The sequence below is a fragment of the Camellia sinensis genome, chromosome 9, assembly GCF_055761805.1.
Source record: "Camellia sinensis isolate YWXY chromosome 9, ASM5576180v1, whole genome shotgun sequence".
NCBI classification, from domain to species: domain Eukaryota; kingdom Viridiplantae; phylum Streptophyta; class Magnoliopsida; order Ericales; family Theaceae; genus Camellia; species Camellia sinensis.
In genome coordinates this window covers 19312116-19332631 of record NC_138969.1, presented here as the reverse complement: position 1 = coordinate 19332631, position 20516 = coordinate 19312116, and the positions used below count along the sequence as shown (strand labels likewise).

General features: G+C 29.9%; 2 protein-coding genes across 4 annotated transcripts; one reads left to right on the top strand and one right to left on the bottom strand.

Annotated features, from left to right (window-relative positions):
• Nucleotides 1-3031: 3031 nt before the first annotated feature.
• LOC114258482 (pentatricopeptide repeat-containing protein At5g27110-like) lies at nucleotides 3032-4116 on the bottom strand. Its single transcript, XM_028198434.1, has 2 exons — nucleotides 3531-4116; nucleotides 3032-3339 (listed from the first exon to the last, which is right to left on the bottom strand). Exons 1-2 carry the CDS (start codon nucleotides 4114-4116, stop codon nucleotides 3032-3034), a joined length of 894 nt encoding a protein of 297 aa, XP_028054235.1.
• A 9857-nt stretch (nucleotides 4117-13973) lies between these two features.
• On the top strand, nucleotides 13974-20290 carry LOC114258466 (dihydroceramide fatty acyl 2-hydroxylase FAH1). Of its 3 annotated transcripts, XM_082886253.1 has the most exons (8): nucleotides 14139-14261; nucleotides 14819-14866; nucleotides 16370-16440; nucleotides 16910-17002; nucleotides 17193-17389; nucleotides 18736-18841; nucleotides 19654-19800; nucleotides 19925-20290. In XM_082886253.1, exons 3-8 carry the CDS (start codon nucleotides 16390-16392, stop codon nucleotides 20042-20044), a joined length of 714 nt encoding a protein of 237 aa, XP_082742379.1. In that variant the 5' UTR covers nucleotides 14139-14261; nucleotides 14819-14866; nucleotides 16370-16389; the 3' UTR covers nucleotides 20045-20290. The 3 variants fall into 3 exon arrangements, with proteins under 3 accessions (XP_028054216.1, XP_028054217.1, XP_082742379.1); XM_028198415.2 differs by lacking the exon at nucleotides 14819-14866 and having other exon boundaries at nucleotides 13974-14261; XM_028198416.2 differs by lacking the exon at nucleotides 14819-14866 and having other exon boundaries at nucleotides 14076-14243.
• The last annotated feature ends 226 nt before the right edge of the window (nucleotides 20291-20516 follow it).

The window sequence follows — 20516 nt, the reverse complement described above, 5'->3', positions numbered from 1 at the left end:
ACTGTACTATTTAATAGGGATTAGGTCCCTGATCTGGATGATTATAAATATTGTACATACTGTTCTGCACTGTGTATATGTATATATGAAAAGTCTTTTTGGCATTCAGACTGTCACAGCTCATTGGACATTGTTTACTTACTGTATTGACTTCCGCCAAGCCCCTGTACTCTGTTTTACTGTATTACTATTAAGCAGGTCTTCGGTAATCTCGGATTACTGGCCGGTTACGGTGCTAAACCCATATGGGCGGGTTTGGGTTGCGACAAAAATGTATCTCTAAAATAAATTAGACATTTTCAAAAACTCTTCTCCCTTATTATATAGATATATATTTTTCATATATATATATCTGTCTTCAATTTTTTATATCCGTCTTCATCAATTTTTTGATTATTCGGTATACAGAATTTTTTTTTGATATATATGTTTTGATATCTGAAACTGATTTGCTGATAAATTAATTAAAAAAAAAATTGAGAAACCGAATTTGAGTTTGTCAATTTCATTCTGAAATTTGTTTGATTCTGAAAATTGGGTCTCCAACGGTCTAATTTTTGCTAATCTGGCAAGCTTGGCATCTGCTATTTCACTTGCCAAATTTGAGAACACATATGGCATCTGCCATCTTTGGCAAGTGATATAGTAGACCGTTGGAGACTCATTTTTGCCATTCTTGTCATTTTTTAGCTTTGGCAACTGATATAGCAGCTCCATTGGAGATGCTCTAAGTGGGTTATAAATTTCTTTCATGGACTTCTTGAATTAAAAAACTCCTAAATAGGACTTACAATAAAAACCCCTAACCAAGAAATAATTAATTATTTAAAAATTAAAATATTTATTATTTATAGTGCCTAATTATCAATTTTTAACTTAAAACAAGTTGCATTTGAATTCTGAGAGTGTTTGGGGTGCATTATAAAATTATAATTTTTTTTTATCTTTTTTAAATTATCTCTATTTTTCTGTATATCTTTTCATAAAAATTTAAAAAATACACTTATTTAAATCACTCCAAATAACTTTTAATTTTTCATTAGCACATAGCATCTAACAATAATACCATATCCTCGTATTAAACCATATAACAAAATTATAGTTAATTACTTAAAAGTCTTATTTACAAATGTTATAGTAGCTTAGATACTATTTAAGATTTTTTGAACCAATAAGTCATATTTAGTAAAATTGAGAATATTATCATTTTTTTCCAAATTTTAAAATTAAGAACATTATCAATTTTGCATAGTAATGTTCCAGACAATTGTTTCACTAACTGATAAAAAAATAAAGCATGAGAGATTAAACAATTTTTCCCTTCTATTTATTGGTTTGATTCAACTATTCAATAAAATCGAGAATATTATTAGTTTTTTCCAAATTTTAAAACTGGACATAATCAGTTTTTTCATTTACATTTTTTTTTTAGTTTTGCATATTAATGTTTCATCATCATGCTCATTTATAGATACAAAATTTTCAGTTTTGTCCAAAAAAATAATTCAATTTTTTCAAAAGAAAAATATTGACCATCCAGTTTTTTGAAAATATTTTTTAGAAAATTCTACTTTCTTATTTTTCGTATTTTTTTTTTGTTTTTACTGAATTTTTTAATATTTTAAGCATTTTTTTAAAAAAAATTTTAGACACACCTAACATAAATACACTTAGAAAGTATAATTTTTGTGAAAAAATCTTTAAAAATTCACTAAATACCAAAAATACAAAAAAAAAAGAAAATTCAGTATATTTTTTGTATTTTGTGTATTTATTATTTTTTTAAAATATTTTTTCACAAATATTTTACTTTTTGGATACATCTAACTAAGGTGCATCCAAAAAGTAAAAAAAAAAATGCTTAAAATTTTAAAAATATTCACTAAAAATAAAAAAATACGAAAAACAAAAAACTCAATTTTTAGTAAATTGAATTCAAAAAATTAAAACCAAACACACTTGATACAAAATTTTCAGTTTTGTCCAAAAAAAAATTCAGTTTTTTCAAAAGAAAAATATTGACCATCCAGTTTTTTGAAAATATTTTTCAGAAAATTCTACTTTCTTGTTTTTCGTATTTTTTTTACTGAATTTTTTAATATTTTAAGTATTTTTTAAAAATTTTTAGACACACCTAACATAAATACACTTAGAAAGTATAATTTTTGTGAAAAAATCTTTAAAAATTCACTAAATACCAAAAATACAAAAAAAAATGAAAATTTAGTATATTTTTTGTATTTTGTTTATTTATTAATTTTTTAAAATATTTTTTCACAAATATTTTATTTTTTAAATACATCTAAGTAACGTGCATCCAAAAAGTAAAAAAAAAATGCTTAAAATTTTAAAAATATTCACTAAAAACTAAAAATACGAAAAATAAAAAACTCAATTTTTAGTACATTGAATTCAAAAAATTAAAACCAAACACACTTGATTAGTTTTTTTTTTTTTTGCACACAATTTTTTTTTTATAGTTTTTTCAATTTGAAAATTGATATTTTAAAATTTTAAAAATCAAAATAAATGTCAAATCATCATGTTACTTTTTAGATACAACAATGCTTGATAGTCTAAATTTTCATGACCTGAATGATTCGAATGTCTCAAAACGACGTCGTTTTAAGAGTAAAACGATATCTTTTTAATATATTCGAACCATTTAAGGTATATAAATTTGAATTACCAAACACACTGAAAGTAACCATGGCTTCGTCCCTATCCACCATTTTGTAGAAAGTAACCATGGCTTTGTCCAAACTTCCACACTTAAGGGAATGTTTGATTGGATGGATTAGAGGATGAGATTCGGATTATTAATCCGTAAGTCCAATTATCCTATGTTTGTTTTAAGATTTTAGTTTAAGATTATTAATTTAATGAAAAATTAATCCAACAAATTTGTAAGATTATTAGTAATATGATAGCGGTGATATTATTAATCTAATGAATAATTTATCCTATTAATTCAATTGAATAGTGAATATCATACTAATTTAATAACATTATTAATACCCCACTATTAATCTTATGAATCAAACATGAGGTTGCAGTAGATGTCAATTAGAACTGTCCCAACGAAAACATCATGTCTCATGTCATTTCTGAGGATCAAACGATGAACTAGTCTACCATGTTGTAGGTTCGATAAGCTAGCACAAGCAACAAGAACACTAACTAGAGTGGTTTCATCTGGTTTAACCGTCTCATTCTCCATTTTCTTGAAAAGTTCTAAAGCCTCACTTGGACGCTTTGACTCAACATAACCATGAATCATTGAGTTCCACAAAACTACATCTTTGTCAACCATCTGATCAAAAATATCACGAGCGAAATCTACAAAACTCATCAACATACCTATTGATTAAAATAGTATGAGACACTACATCTCTCCTACCGCTCATCTCATCAAACAATCTCATTGCTGGATTCATCTTCCCAAATTTCACATACATACCCAGAAGTGCATTCTCCAAATTTAATTTACTAAAAAAACCCAACTTTTATCATGTATCCGTGTACTTCACTTCCATACTCAACCCATCTTACTTCTGCAAGAGCTGACAATATAATCACCAACGTGATCGCATCAACTCCAACGCCATCACAGATCATTTCTTTAAACAAAACCAATGCTTCAATTCTCAATACAGAATTGGAATTATAGGTACCCAGAAGTAAATTCCAACTTGTGAAGTCTCTCTGAGACATTTTATCAAACACAAACCTAGCATCATCAATACAGCCAGTGGACCCATAAAAGTGAATAAGAGAATTCTGTACATAAACATCACAATCTAGTCCTACTTTTATGATATGGGCATGCAGTTCCTTTCCTTTAGGAAATGAATTTAGGCTTGTACAAGCTTTCAATAGGCTTAGGAAAGTGAAGTTATCAGGGATGATAGAGTTTGATTGAATGGAGTGGTTGTAAATGAGAATGGCTTTGATGGGTTTGGGGCTTTTGGAATGGGCTCTGAGAATGCAATTCCATGCGGGGGTGGTGTGGAGGAGACCAGTTGTGATGGTTTGGGTGAGGATTTGATCAAGTTGTGTGATCTTATGGGCTGAACTTTTGAGGGACTTTAGTGTAATGTGGAGTTGGGTACACATCAAATTCACTTTACATGGTTTTGGTAGTAGTTTGGAATTGGGGGACACATATAATGATGATCCACTGGTGGGTATGGCGTGAGGGTGTGGCAGGATTGGATTAAGGATCCAAAGATTCCGTGCATATTTTATAGTCTCAGCCCTTGCTAGTTGCTATACCTCTAGTCCATGTTATTTGTGCTCATATGAATGTTCTTTTCCCATTTATTTTGTTTATATACTAAAGTTGAAGTGGGTGTTCGGGATCCCTCAAAATAAGTACTCTTTTTTTTTCTTTTTTCTTTTTTCTCCCAAGAGTAAAAAAAAAGGGGGGTAAAATGTGCATTTGCGATGAACACAAAAAAGCAATAAGATATGAGTTATGAAACGATAAATTTATCTTTATTCCTTTCACCATCCGACACCGTCTCACGGCAAGAAGGATAAAATGGAGAAATGGCCTATCAATCATTTGATGAAACAACATACTATATTATTTGGCAAAAAAAATAATAATAATAACAAAAATAAGCACATCTTAAATACCATTTGAAAAAAACAACAAAATAAGCCAATAAGCAAAAAGGTGAATATAAGCAATTCCCAAATAATTCCCAAGTCTTTTTTTCACTTCAGTTTTTTTAAAAAATATTCTTTTATATTTAGACCTCTAATTATTTGTCATTTTTAACTTTAGTCCAACTTTTAACATCTATTAAAATAGCAATAATAAAAAATGGCATGTGACATAAGACAACTCATTGCCAGCCCAAACATCGGCCAATACATGAAAAATGTGAAAAATAATTCATTGACAAATAAAATTTCTAAACATCACAAATCCCCCAAAACCAACCACCACAACAAAATCAACCGTGAAAATCCAAAACACCCCTAAAAAACTAGCCACATCAAAATCAACCACCATCAATCACTTTCGTCAACCCCACCCGTACTCCTCTCCTTAAACAACACCGTCCTTGCCACTGCTTCTCACCCCCGGTAACTCGACTCTTTAAAATCTTCCACCTTGAACCCACTACCATGGTTGCTATAACACCACCCACCCTCTACAAATTTCTCACCATTGTTGGCCACACACAACACTACAACCCCACCTCTACAACATCATCAACATCATCACAAAACCACCACCCTTAAGAAGCCTAAAACCACCCTTGTAAGCTAGATGCACAAGAGAGGTGGTTGGCAAAGGAAGAGAGATGATAGAGATGTGATAATCAGTTATCAAATGTCGTGCAACAACAATTAACCAATAAAAAAACTTGAAGAGACAAGTCACTCTGTTTGGTTTTTATTTTCAGAATTCACTTTTTAAAATTTTTTATTTTATTTTAGTTTTTGTTTTCACTGAATTTTGTTAATATTTTAAGCAAATTTTTTTTTTAAAATTTTTAGACACACTGAACATAAATATACTTAAAAAATATTTTTTTTAAAAAAAATTCACTAAATACCAAAAATACAAAAAGAAAAAAATGAAATTCAATACATTTTTCAATTTTTTTGTGTGTTTATTAATTTTTTAAAATATTTTTTCACAAATATTTTATTATTTAGATACATCTAAATAAGTCAAAAAATTACTAAAAATTTTAAAAATATTCACTTAAAAATAAAAAAATACCAAAAATAAAAAATTCATTTTTCAAAAAATTAAATTCAAAAAATTGAAACTAAATGCACTGAATGTAATTTCAAACCCACGAATTGTAAAATCTTGCACTATGTCTTTTTTTTCTTTTCTTTTCTTTTTTTTGTTTTTATTTTTGGTACACCATCTTACACTATGTTTGGATTGAGTAAATTGCAAATACAACCTTTGAAGTTTGTTTAAAATACGAATTGTCTTTTATAATTTGAAAAATTACAAATATCTCCATGTCAGAATATTTTTATTTAACAGAATTAATTAAAAAAATAAAATTTCTAACTGTTCACTTATACAATAATATAATTATATGAATTATTAATTGAAATAAAATTTTAACATTATTAAAAAATATTAATTAACTTGATGATTTATTAATAAAAATACCTATTTGTTTTGAAATTAAAAATCTTAGAAGGCATAATATAATTTCTAAAATCATAGAGAATAATTTATAATTTAAATAAATCTTAGAGGATGTATTTATAATTTATCCTTGAATGGTTTAAAGAAGGGAATGAGAAACGCAAGGAGTAGGAGTGTAAATCTCGCCCAGCCCACCCGGACCCCGGCCTAGTTCGGCCCATGTTGGGCCTCGTGGGCTCCCGCCAAAATTTGGGCTGGGCTGGGTTGGCCCACGGGTTGAAAAATTAGGCTCAAGCCTACGGATATTCTGGCCTTGGGCGAATCGGTGTGTTGGGCTTCAGGCTTAGGCGGGCCTGACTATTTTTATTTTTTTTAAAAAATTTTTTTACTAAAATTTTATTATTTTTCACTAAAAAATACATCGGGTCTTGCGTGCAAGCCAAGCTTTGAGTGAGTCTTAAGCAGACCGATAGACTGGGTTACAAATTAAACTTCAAAATAATGGTTCAGACTCAGGCGCTTCAGCTTGGCTCAAGCCCAAATGAGCCAGGCCGACTCCAAACTACGGAAGAGTTTCGAGTCGTTTATAGGTCACGGGTAATTTTTACATGGGCGGTGATTGAGGGCCCGAAATGGAGAGCCCCGAATGGCTCGAAATTCCATTTCGGGTAAAGAGAAAGAAAAAAAAAAAAGAAAAAAGAAAGAAAAAAAAAAAAACAGTTTCCAAAATTGGAAATTAGGGGTATTAGGGGCAACTTTTTTAGGGCTCTCAATCATTTTCCTTTTTACATTTCTAGTCAGAGGAGCAATTGTGGTGGAAAGGGCCCACAATTTGAGTACTTTTATTTTGCTCTAAAATTTGAAGAAAATGACGTGGTTGTTGCTAGTGTTAAGTTTCAAAAAAGATTAGGTTAAGTTTCGAATAATGGAAAGGGCCCGCACTTTGAGTACTTTTATTTAGCTCTAAAATTTGAAGAAAATGACGTGGTTGTTACTAGTGTTAAGTTTCAAAAAAAGATTAGGGTAAGTTTCGAATAATGATAGGAATTCTGAATGTTTTATAAAATGTTTTATTAAATATTTTATATAAGTATGGGTAGAACTGTAAATGAGTTGGGTTGAGTTTTAATATGTTTAAATTTATTTATTAAGATTTTAACGAACTCAAATTCAATAAAAATTTAATGAATCGAGCTCGATCCGAGTGGGTTTAAGCTTGATTTGAGTTCGAGCCTGTTCACGAGTCATAACGAGCAAAAAATTTATAAATTCATACTTGCGTATAAGACTAAAATTATAATTAAAATTTTGATTATACAATTATATATACAATATATATAAATATTCTAAAAAAATGTCAATATTTTATCAAATTAATAATATTTACTACCACTATTATATAAATGTACTATCTATAGTTAACTACTATTTACATTTATATTTTTTAAATATATAAATAACGCATTTATTTTATTTTTTATACATATTTTTATATTATTTAATATATAAATAATAAATATTAAACGAGCCAACTAACGAGTTGAGTTTTAGAATGCGTGGAACATGTTTATTAAAAATTTAACGAGCTCGAGCTTGAACACAAAAAATATTTAACGAACAAAGTTTGAACGAGCTCTTATCAAGCCGAGCTCAAACCTATTCACGAAACGATTCTATTAATTTGCAGTTCCACTGTGGAATCTACATAGAACCCACATGATGTAGGTTTCACACATATGCAAAATATTTGGTAAAATATTTGAGATTCCTATCATTTTTCTTAAGTTTCACAATTGTATCAATTGTCTTAACTCCTTTTCCATATAATTGTCGGTAAATTATGGGACATATGTTATGAATCTTTAACATTTTTCATAAGAAAAGGTAAATTACACTGACCTTGCCCAAGGTTTGGAAAAAAATATAAATCCTTCCTTTTTGGATATAATTACATTAATTTTCCTTTAATGTTAAAAAATTGAAATTAATTTTCCTTTAATGTTAAAAAATTGAAATTAATGGAAATAGTGTAAAAATATAATAATAAGTAAAAAGAAATATACATTTTAATATGAAAAAAATGATAACATTGTTTTCCATTCATATATTTAATAAAGTATTAATGAAAAAGGGAGGAACCTATGTGGTATATGAATTAAAATTTTAATATTGTGTTTTGTTCATGGATTTAGGTAAAAATTTAAAAACAAATGAACCAAACACAACCTAACAGAACTACGCAAAAATTATAAATTTACTATATTTTCTCTAAATTTTAAGAAATAACAGTATAATTTATCCTTAAAAAAAATTATTTTAGGTTACCTATTCAACTTCTGTACCACCCTTTCATTCATTAATACTGTCTAAAGAAACAAGAAAAAGAAAAGATGCCCCCCATTCACCTTAATTAATTAGGAAAATTCGGTGGTTTGGAATGATCTAAATAAATGTATTTTTTAAATTTTTATGAAATATGAGTTGGATTTGAAGTGATGTGGTAGAGAGGTGATATGACTTAAATAAGATGATGTGATTAAATAGTATAGTGATTTTTTAACTTTTTAATTTTTTTAAATTATGACAAATAAGGCTCAAAACCTTTTTGTTGGATTATTATTTAGCGAAAAGAATAATCTAATTTATTTTGTTTCATAAACTATCTAAGGAGAAAACACATAATTGAGTAAGGATAAAATAATATATATATATATATATATATATATATATTTGGACAATATTGCCAGTAATATGTTACTATGAACCAGAGTAACATGTTACTGTGAGACAGAGTAATATGCTATTGTCAAACAGAGAAATATGTTACTATTTACATCAATTCTGACGGCAATAATTTTTTTTATTTTTTAATTAATTTATTATTTTTTAAAATTTTTTTAGTCAACATGGATCTTATTTAATAGATATTGATAAAAGAATTTTAAAAATACTAATTTTATTAAAAATCGATATCTAAATCAAAAGTTATATTATTTTAAAATTTAATATTTTGATAATAGTAATATGTGGTGTTGGACTTTTCAAGATTTTTTTTTTTTCTTTTTTGTGTATTTATCCTTAATGTATTAAAATTTTATTATGAGAGAATTTTAACTAATTAATTATACTCTAACCAAGTAAGAGGGGATGTATCTTTATACCTTATTCATATTATTAAATTTTCTGAACAAAATATAATTTATAAGTGATTTGAAATAGTAGTAGATATCTATTATTGATTTAAAGGTGTGAATCTTACTGTTTTAAGCCAATCATAAATTGTAATTTGTTTATACACCATAGGTATGTTAACAAAATTATGCTTCAAATTCTTCTCCTAACTTACATTTCCCCTCACTTTCTTTGCCGTGTATCCAAACATAATATTAAAAATTCTTGACTGTCATTTTGATTGTGATTGTTGTTTTAAAACAATCAAAGGTGAATTATCAATTGTCATGCAATGATAATTAAAATGGAAAAACTCATTACAATTTGAATTTTGAATTTCCCCCTTGCCAAACAGCTCCTGAAGAATGGTGGTTTAGCGGAAGCAGTTGGCGCTGACTGGAAGTGGAATCATGAGTCCCTTAGCTGTTAAGAAAGCTTAAATAATTAAGCTCCGTTTGGGAAGTGAATTGACTTTTTAACTTTTTGATTTTTTTTGATTATTTTAACTTAAGTTAAAAAGCTTGGTTTGTGAAGGATTTTTTAATTTTTTGACTTTTTTGACTTTTTTTGTGAGAGAAGAGTGTAATGATTATGGGTTGAATGTGATGTTTTGTTTGTTGTAACTAAAATAGTTTATTTTGTCTTTTGTGACTAAAATACTCACAAACCAACTTGCCAAACGGGGCTAAAACATAGAAGTTAAAATGAGGGTTTTGGTAGATGTTATTTTTGGCTTTTTAGGTTAAAATTTATAAAAAGATAAAATAAGTTAAAATAGTTAATAAGATAAACTGTCACATCAAATTCATAATCATTTTTTTTTTCTCCCAATTTGTTTAGTTTCAAGTATTTAGGATGAATATAAAAACAAAAAAAAATTGAAAAGTTAGAAAAACAATGGCAAACTCATGAAAGTACAAATAATTTATGCACTATTTTATGCAAATAAGTGTTGTACTTTCATAAATTTGCAATTACTTTTTCTACTTTTCATTTTTTTGATATTTCCCCATTTATTTAAGGTATTTTTTATTTTAGGGTAAATAACAACGACACTCTCTGAGATTTAGTCCAATTACATTCTATTTATTGACATTTTAAAAATTATATTTCCACCCATGTAGTTAATAGTCTCATTTCACAAACTCCTACTTACATAAAAGGCAACAACTCGTAGAAGAAATTACATTAAAAAAAAAAGTCAAGAAAAGGATAGAAAAAAGAAGAAGAAGAAGTAAAACAAAGTAAGAAAAGACAGAGTGTATAAATTTAATATTTTCATTCAGTCTAAATAATTATAATGATGATATTAGTATAATTTTCTAAATATCAGAGGATTATATGTATTAAATCAAAACATAAAAGGTAAAAATATTTTGCCCTTTATTTTATAAGCAAAAGTCTAAGTGAAGATTCGTTTGAAAATTAATTTTTTATTTTATTTTTTTACTTTTTACAAAGAGGCGTGAAAGAAAAAAGAAAAAAGTAATGATTGAAACTCTCACCCCCATAAGATTTCAATAAGACCTGTACAAATCTGGACCACTCATAATATAGACCCTACACATATATAAGTGAATTCCATACATACATGGAGGGTTAGGATCACTTTGGGAGTGTGAGGTTCATTCCCAAAAGGGGTTCCAAACATTTTTCAAAAGAAAATGAGTTAACATTTTGTGGGTATTTAAAAAGTTACTATTTTAGTAGTCTAAAATTTTTGTGTTTGAAAAGATGATTGTATTTTTTTATAATTGGATGTGATGTTTGTAAGAGAATAAGTGAAATAATTATGGTTTAATGTGACATTTTATTTTATTAACTATTCTAACTTATTTTATTTTTTTATAAATTTTAACCTAAATTAGGCTAAATTCCCACTTTCCAAACAGCCCCAAACACTCTTGATAATCTCAAAATAAGAATAATTATAAAATACTCCGATACATAATCTCAAAATAAGAAGGATTGTAAACTATTCCAATAAACTACATTAAAAACTAAATAAAAATTAGATTGGAGAATCACTTTTATCAGTGTTTTATTTAACGGTTTCGATTCATAGCTCGAATTTGGCTCAAATTCGGAGAAGAAGAAGAAGAGAAGAAGAAGAAGAAGGAAGAAGAAGAAGAAGAGAAGGAGGAAGAAGAAGTGGATTGGAGGGGGCAACAAAATCGGGTGGATGCGGAGGCGGAGGCAGAGGTGGAGGCGGAGGCGAAGGCGGCGGCGGGAGGAGGCGGGGCTGCGATGCGATGATCGGCCGACAAGCGACGAGCTGCTAACGAGCTGCGACGACGACGACGACGACGACTCTGTTTCTCTCTCGCCTCTACTCTTCTCCTGTGTTCAACGAAGAAGAAGAAAAGAAAGAAAGAAAAGGAAGAGAAAGAAAAGGCAGAAAAAAAAAATCGAAACCCAAAACGACCAAATTCGGGCCACCGAATTCAAGCTACGAGTCATTTTTCTTTATTTAATAATGAGTTAGGTTAGAGACACCAAATGATATATCAATTTTTTTTATAAAATCTCTCACATAAGTGTGAGACCTACATATATGTGGGTTTGTGTGGGTCCCACACCCATGTGAGAAGTTTGATAAAAAATTTAATAAATCATTTAGAATCTATAACATTTTTTTAAAATAATTTTTGAACATTATGTGACGTTCCAAATCAATTAATTAATGAATTTTCTTTTATAGGTAGTACACGTTGACTCATCTTTAGATAATTGGGGAACATAAGAATCATTTGATGCAATTTATTTGAGTTAGTTATAATTTTTTATTTATTATGGGAGTTTATACGGACTTTTTGGTACAATTTTTATTTAGAACTTATTAAATAAAAATAACTTAAATAACCAAAAAATAATTAATTATTTAAAAATTAAAATGTTTATTATTTATACTGCCTAATTATCAATTTTTAACTTAAAATAAGTTGCAATTGAATTTTAGAGGGCATTTGGGGTGCATTATAAAATTGTATTTTTTATCTTTTTTTTTTAATCCTTTTTAAATTATCTCTACATTTCTGTATATCTTTTCATAAAAAATTAAAAAATATACTTATTTAAATCGTTCCAAATAACTTTTAATTTTTCATTAGCACAGAGGATCTAAACAATAATACCATATCCTCATATTGAACCATATAACAAAATTAGAGTTAATTACTTAAAAATTCTATTTACAAATGTTATAGTAGCTTAGATCTTATTTAAGATTTTTTGAACCAATAAGTCTTATTTAGTAAAATTGAAAATATTATCAAAATTTTTCTAAATTTTAAAATTAAGAACATTATCAATTTTGCATAATAATGTTATAGATAATTGTTTCACTAACTGATGACAAAATAAAGCATGAGAGATTAAATGGTTTTGCCCTTCTACTTATTGGTTTGATTCAACTATCCAATAAAATCGAAAACATTATCAGTTTTTTCAAGTTTTAAAACCAAAAACATTACCAGTTTTTTTTATTTTTAATTTTTTAATTTTTAGTTTTGTATATTAATATTGGGCAAATTACCAACACCCCCTTGAGGTTTGACTAAAACACGGATTCTTCCCTGAGGTTTGAGAAATTACATTCCGCCCTCTGAGATTTATATTTGCATAACAAATTGTCCCATGACGTTTATATTTGCATAACAAATTGCTCCTCATTTGTTATACGAATATAAACTTCAGGTGGTAATTTGTAATTTTCCAAACCTCAAAGGTAAATTCGTATTTTAGTCAAATCTCGAGAGAGTGTTGGTAATTTGCCCATTAATATTAAAATTTATAATTTTGTCCAAAAAAATAATTCTATTTTTTTAAAAAAAAATATTAGTTTTTTTTATACATATAATTTTTTTTAATTTTTTTTTAATTCGAAAGTTGATATTTTAAAGTTTTGAAAATCAAAATAAATGTCAAATCATCATGTTGCTTTATAAATAATCATAAATGATGAACAATCATTATTTGAAGGACAATTCCGACTATTAAAAATTTAACGAAACTTAAAGATCTAAAATTTTTTAATTAAGACATAATGAAATGTAAGTTTATAAATTAGAATTTATGTGTCAATATCCCATAAAATTAACAGTCCAAATCTCAACTTACAATGACCCCGACCTATTAATCAACGTCCAAAAACCACTTATTCTTTCAACAACAATGATATATTTTAGGGTTTTAATTGAGTTCTAGTGAGGTAGAAAATCAAAAAAAAAAAAAAAAAGTGATACTCTAATAATACCACTAATGATATGGTAGTAGGCGGGGCTCCTGTTTTTTTTTTTTTGATATTCCCAAAACATTAGTGTTATGAGTAATGCTAGAGACCCCAAATATTCTACCAAAAGTTTTATCAAATGTCTCACATGGGTGTGGGACCCACACCCATGTGAGACATTTGATAAAACTTTTAGTAAAATTTTTGAGATCTCTAACATTTTTGTAGTGTTATTAGTGTACTTTTCTTAAATAATATGAATCATTGTTGAAAACATTATATCAAATTAACCCTGCATACATACATTACCACTATTAAAACTCACAAATTAAAGCTTTAAAACATTTTTATTCTTTCAAAATATTCTGATCCCCCCGCGCACCAAATCTTTCCCCACCTTGATGAGTTGTATCATGGACCGCCAGGCTGGCAACGGTTAGAATCCGCAATACGCTGGCGATTAGAAGATGCTATTCAAATGGACGGCTGAGATCTCTCCATCACCTATGTTATCATGTGAGTCTTTTGATTTTTGGTGATATCATGTGAGTCTCTTTCTCCATATATACACACGGCACAAATATCATCAATTTTCACTAGGCCATGTTCTCCCACTAATCACTTCCTCCCAGCAGAAAACAAGGAGCCCCCCAAATATTTGGCCTGGGTTTCTAGAGAGAGAAAGTCCGTCTTTGCAATCACAGATCGGTACCAACATTCTCTTGGGTTAGTTTTTGTTTTTAATTTAAATTTGATCTGATTGCTTCGGTAGATTGGTAGATCTGGGATTATTGTTGTGTTTATTGGAAAAAAAAGTTGTCTTTTTTTGAGAAAGTTTGTGGGTTTGTTTGTTGATTTGTGATTCGAAGTGGGTTTTCAAAGTACATTATGGGTTTTGATGCGTTTTTTCTTGGTTGATTTGTGTATTTCATTTTGAATCTCATGGCTAATTTGGGAAATTTTCTTACTAATTGGAAACCTGAAGGCCAGGCGTTTAATTTAATCTTTTTTTTTTTTTTTTTTTAATGTTTGTGAACTTTTAGTTTGAGGTTGGTTTTGTTATGATATTTGATTAAAATTGATGAGGAATGTATGACGAAAGAATAATATGTGAAGTGTACATGAAAAAAGCCAGTTTCAGCCTTTACTCAATTTTTTACCTAAAACTTTATTCCATATGCTATGTTGCATGGAATTGGATAAGGGTGTCATGTACCAATGCGTGTCTCAAGGTCAACCCATCAAATCTCAAATTTAAGGATGTGTTTGATTTATGGATTTAGGAAGGGATTTGGAAAGAGAAAGCGGCAATCTGTTTGCGTGAAGTGTAGGTAAAATGTACTTATATTTCATTCACATTTCACTTATATTTTCCTTTTTCATTTCCAAATCCCTATTCAAATTCATGAACCAAACACAAGGTAAAGGTATATGGGTTCACAAAAAAGGTCATAGTTCGCCCTTTGTCCAAGTGTATTTAATTTATTTTGAAGAGCATGTGACATAGTTGATATGAAGCACTCCAATGGACAAACTTAGATTTAAGCATAAATTTGGGTGAAAGCATCACTAATGTTGTTAATTTGGAAGCTACAAAATAGTCTTGAAAAATTTGCATAAAAAAAAAAGAAGAAAAAAAGGGAGAGTAAAACTCGTTTTGATACAAGTAAAGAAGTGGAGAGGGTTTTAGGGTTTTTTTTTAACCCAAATTTAAATTTGATATTGGTAAAGGGTAAGGGTTCGAGATGTCCTAGGTTCTGCAATTTTATTGCTCGAGAAATAAAATTTCATCAAAATGTTAATAACTTAGGCTGATAATATCTTGATAGAGCTACACAAAGTGATGCTTGTGCTGATCTTGATAAAGCTACACAAAGGGATCAGCCCCCCAACCACCAAAATAAAAATAAAGTGTTTGGTAAAGAAGGTAAGAGTTCGTGTTTAACAAGTTTTATGACAAGCTACCATCAAACTAGAGGTTTTGGTCAAACCTTACCTTATTTGAGATGTGTAGCTATCACATGAATACAAATACAAATCACAAAAACCAAGGAATACAAAATACAAATTTAATGAAAGCCCATTAACCCATTAACCACATAGAAATATGATTATTTTCCCTTGTCAAATGTTCACAAGCCAACTGAGTTTAGTTTGATTTAGAAGAGTATTATATGAGCTTGAACAAATCTATTGTTGAGTGCAGCCAAGCTATTCATGGGAAGCGCAGTCAGTTTGCCAACCCTATGCATAGTATCATGGCTACAATAAAAATCTATCCTAAAAATTGTTGAATATGATAGCACTAATGAAATTAATTATCTTCCCTTGACCCATGATCACAAGCCAACTGAGTTTTGTTGGGCCTTGTTTTTGTGGCGCCATCATTAGAACAAGCTTGTTTCAAAATAGTATTTTATGAGCTTGAACGAATCCATTGTTGAGTTGAGCCTGAGCTGTTTGCAGGCAGTGTAGTTCGTTTGCCAGCCATATGCATAGGCAAATGCCTTATGAATAAAAAATTGAACAAGACAATGGCACCAAATTAATTGTATAGCAGTAGTCACATTGCTTTGAAATAAAAGGTTGAAAGGTGGACAACTTGCATTCTTGAGTGTTTTATGGATTGTTTGTTTATGTTGAATTACTCTATCTCAAACATTGGGGTCCATCAACCACAAAAAGGCCACATATTTATGTTCTTATGGGATTCTCATTGCACCTGCTATTTCAATGTTGTTTTCTTTCAGTGTTTTGTTCACCAAGGTTTTATGAATTTGATTACTCAGTTTTTGTCTGCTGTCTAACTTATTTCATTGCGCACGTGGCTTCAGGTATATAAAAGGGTGCCAAGATGGTTGCACAAGGCTTCACAGTGGATTTGAATAAACCTCTCGTCTTCCAGGTGAATAACTACCACTGCATTTTGTTTTCCATGATATTTGATGATAGTAATTGTTCAAAAAACAGTAAATAAAGATTTATCAAAAAAAAATAAAAATAAATAAACAGTAAATAAAATAAAACAGAAAGTTTATGCACATACATATCTCTTGGTGTTTAGAGAGCTAGTTTTACCTGATATATAGGCTATTGTTTCTTATTCAGTCAATATTGTAACTAGGATGGGAAAAGAAATTAAATGCTTCATACAATCCATTAGTCAATTTTTTGAACTCTCTAATTCAGGTGGCTGTATCAGTCTAATTTATCTATTTTGAACTTAAATGCTTCATTCAATCCATTAGTCTATTTTTTGAACTCTATACATTGGAAGCTTGGTTCCTACACATCACTTCTATTTCCATCCTAGAAATGCCTGTTCTCTTTCTCTTTCTCCGGCATTAATTAACTTTTTTGACAATCTTTCCCAGGTTGGCCACCTTGGAGAGGATTACCAGGAGTGGGTTCACCAGCCTATTGCTAGCAGGGAAGGTCCTCGATTTTTTGAAAGTGATTTTTGGGAGGTATTACAAATTGCATACCAAGCACTTTCACTTCTTCACTCATGCTGCATGTCATTTATCTTTTTGTATTTTTTTTCCTATAATTTTTTTTTTGATATTATTTTCTTTAGTTTTGATACATTGGACTTTGGGTTTATGTAATGCATTCTATGACAATGTTCTGCAGTTTGATTGATTTTGTTTGAAACAGTTTTTGACCAAAAACGAGTGGTGGGTAATTCCTCTAATCTGGCTGCCAGTTGTCTGCTGGTGCATCTCCATGTCTGTTTGGAAGGGCCTCACACTTCCTCATATAGTATTGATGGTGATCCTTGGTATTTTTATATGGACATTGATGGAATACAGTTTGCATCGCTTCCTTTTTCACATCAAAACAAAAAGCTATTGGTTAGTATTTCTTTCTCTGTGTGTGTGTGTCTCTCTCTAGGGGTTGCCCAAGGCTTGGCCGAGCTAGACAATCAACTAATGCCGCCGATTTGGAGGACTGAAATTTTTTTATTCCTTTAATGATAGTTTATAATATTAATGACACAGGCATTTTCTCAACTAATTTTGAATATCACTTTGCCTCCTCAATTGGAAAATTGTACATTTGGACCCCTCTACAATAAAATTTGATCACTTTCACCCCTTCAGAAAGAAAGGGTGCATTTATACAAATTTTATTTTTTATTTTTTTATATAGATAATCAGTTTTAATGTATGATTTTAAAGTTGAGATCAGTTATAGTTGAGGGGGGTGTCAGTGTAATTAACCCATATATATGCACATATGAATCTAAATATGGCATGCCCAAGAATTATATATTCTCTTTTTTGGCCAAAAAAATTGTTCCCTTGAGCCTCACATAGCCACTGTCATTGGCCCGAAAAAAAATTTATAGTCAACTGATGTCTTCTTCTAACTTTTCAAATACATGTGAACTTCCCGATTTTACTATTTGCTGTCAGACAATTATGTTCTTTTTATCTGAACAGTTATGTGTTGAGGGGGTGTGTCAGTGTAATTAACCCATATATATGCACATATGAATCTAACTATGGCATGCCCAAGAATTATATTTTCTATTTTTTGGCCAAAAAAATTGTTCCCTTGAGCCTCACATAGCCATTGTCATTGGCCCGAATTTTTTTTACAGTCAAGTGATGTCTTCTTCTAACTTTTCAAATACATGTAAACTTCCCAATTTTACTATTTGCCGTCAGACAATTATGTTCTTTTTATCTGAACAGTTATGTGTTGTTCTCTCTTTTTATTTTTATTTTTATTTTTTTTACCAAGTCCTGAAACGTAAATATCCACAAACTTCTTTCTAAAGTCTATTTGACCATTTTTTCTAGAATCTTCTATCATAACATTCATTTGAAATTTGCCTTAAATGTGGTAAACAATAAATATTGTAAAATGAATTCTATGTAAAAAATTACTATGGAAGCTTAAAAGTATTTATTTTGATATTTAAATTTCTTTTGTTTTTTGGTACAATGAAAGGGGAGGGGGAGTCGAACCCATAACTTCCTATTGAGGGACACTGGCCATTAATATTTAAATATCAAAACAACAGGTCTCATTTTAAGAATTCACCCTTAGGCCCCTAAAAAAATATTGGGTTGCCCATCTGTGTGTGTGTGTGTGTGTTGTGTGTGTACCAAGCATTGCAGTCAGTACTGCATTCAAAAAATCTCTGTTTTCAAATTCTCTGTACTAATAATGGCAATTACTTGTTATATAGGGGAAACACATTCCATTATCTTCTTCATGGTTGTCATCATAAGCACCCCATGGATGGACTACGCCTTGTTTTCCCTCCTGCTGCAACAGCTGTCCTTTCTTTTCCGGTATGTGCCATTAATTCTGTTTCTTCCTTTGTACTTGTCATTGAATATATGACTTGACAATGTTTTCCTTGCTTAGTGTGGACAACATACATGTCCCACTCATTACTCGTTAGCACTGCAATATGTAGCTCTCTATTAAATGGTTTGGATAATTTGTTAATTGTGATCTATACAATCCGTTTAAATGTTTTATTGTCCTAATACTCCCACTTTTATGCTGCCATGTGCTTACATTTGAGATGCTAACTTTTATTGCAGTTGTATGAATAGAAGTTAACCTAATATGGTAACATGTCCGGTCCAGATTACTTCCGGTTTAGATTACTCTGAAATATTTAGAGATTATTCGTGTCATTTGATTGCATTTGAGAATTTCTATTTAACTCTCTCTTCATGTGCAGCAGGTGGTTTAAGAAAATTACATAGAAGGCTCCAATACTTGCATATATTCTAGAACAAACTCCACTCTTTTGTGTGTGTGTGTGTGAGAGAGAGAGAGAGAGAGAGAGTGGATATGTCTTTACATCTGTCTCTGCCTATTCTACAACTCAGTTGGATCGAGTGGCAAATAGTGCATCAAATTTAAATGGTTTATTGTGAATAAAATGAGTAGATCCTAAGGTTATGGGGGGAGGAACAAAAAAAAAAAGAAACTGAACTTATTGAAACTGCAACAAATAACACTTTTGAATGAACACAAGGATCTGAATCATATATGAACAAGCATAGATCTGTACAACATAGGTGTGTACTTGGCTTATTGTTAACTAATTTTTATATTGTGTCTGATTCATTGTATCTGTTGCTGCAAGGTCTGGAACATGATCAAACTTATATCTACTCCTACTACTACACCTGCTTTGTTCGGAGGCGGTTTATTAGGTTATGTAATGTATGATGTCACCCATTACTATTTGCACCATGGACAACCAACAGGTCAAGTAACTCGACATCTTAAGGTAAGAGTTGTACTTGTTTACATTTTCAAGCGGTATGAAATAATCAAATACACAACTCATTTTCTTTCTAGTGAATCAAATGAACCAGTCAATCTTTAACGAATGATTGGTTATACTTTTGCAGAAATATCACTTGAATCACCATTTCCGTATCCAGGACAAAGGCTTTGGTATTACTTCCTCGATATGGGACAAGGTGTTTGGAACACTACCTCAATCAAAAGCAGCGGGAAAGGGTAGATAATTTAATTAGCATTTGTTCATTGCAGTGTTTTAGTGGTTTGAACATATGTTTTTTCTTCCTTATCATTCTTTTACCGCTGTGGTGCTGCTTATCGATTCTATGGCATATTTTTGATAGTATTTGTTTCTGAAGTCTAGCATGTCTGGATGGTGTTGACTTGCCCTTTCTTCCAACCAAAAAAAAAATGTATAAAATGAATTTATTGTCTTGGATTCAGTATTTATTTATGAATTCGCTCTTCCATTAGTCTCTTTGTTAAGCATTTTATTGTCAGGTTTATGTATACTTACTTTTCCATACTTGGAGGGTAAATTACACTTTGACCTGATTTTTTATTATTTTTTTGTTCTCAGACTCTAAAGGAAAATAAAAAGCCATGTTAATTGTTTTCTTATTTCCTCTTTTTCCAAGCTGCACATGTGAATTATATAGGAAACTGGACTTGGGTGTCGAAAACGTTATGAACATAAGT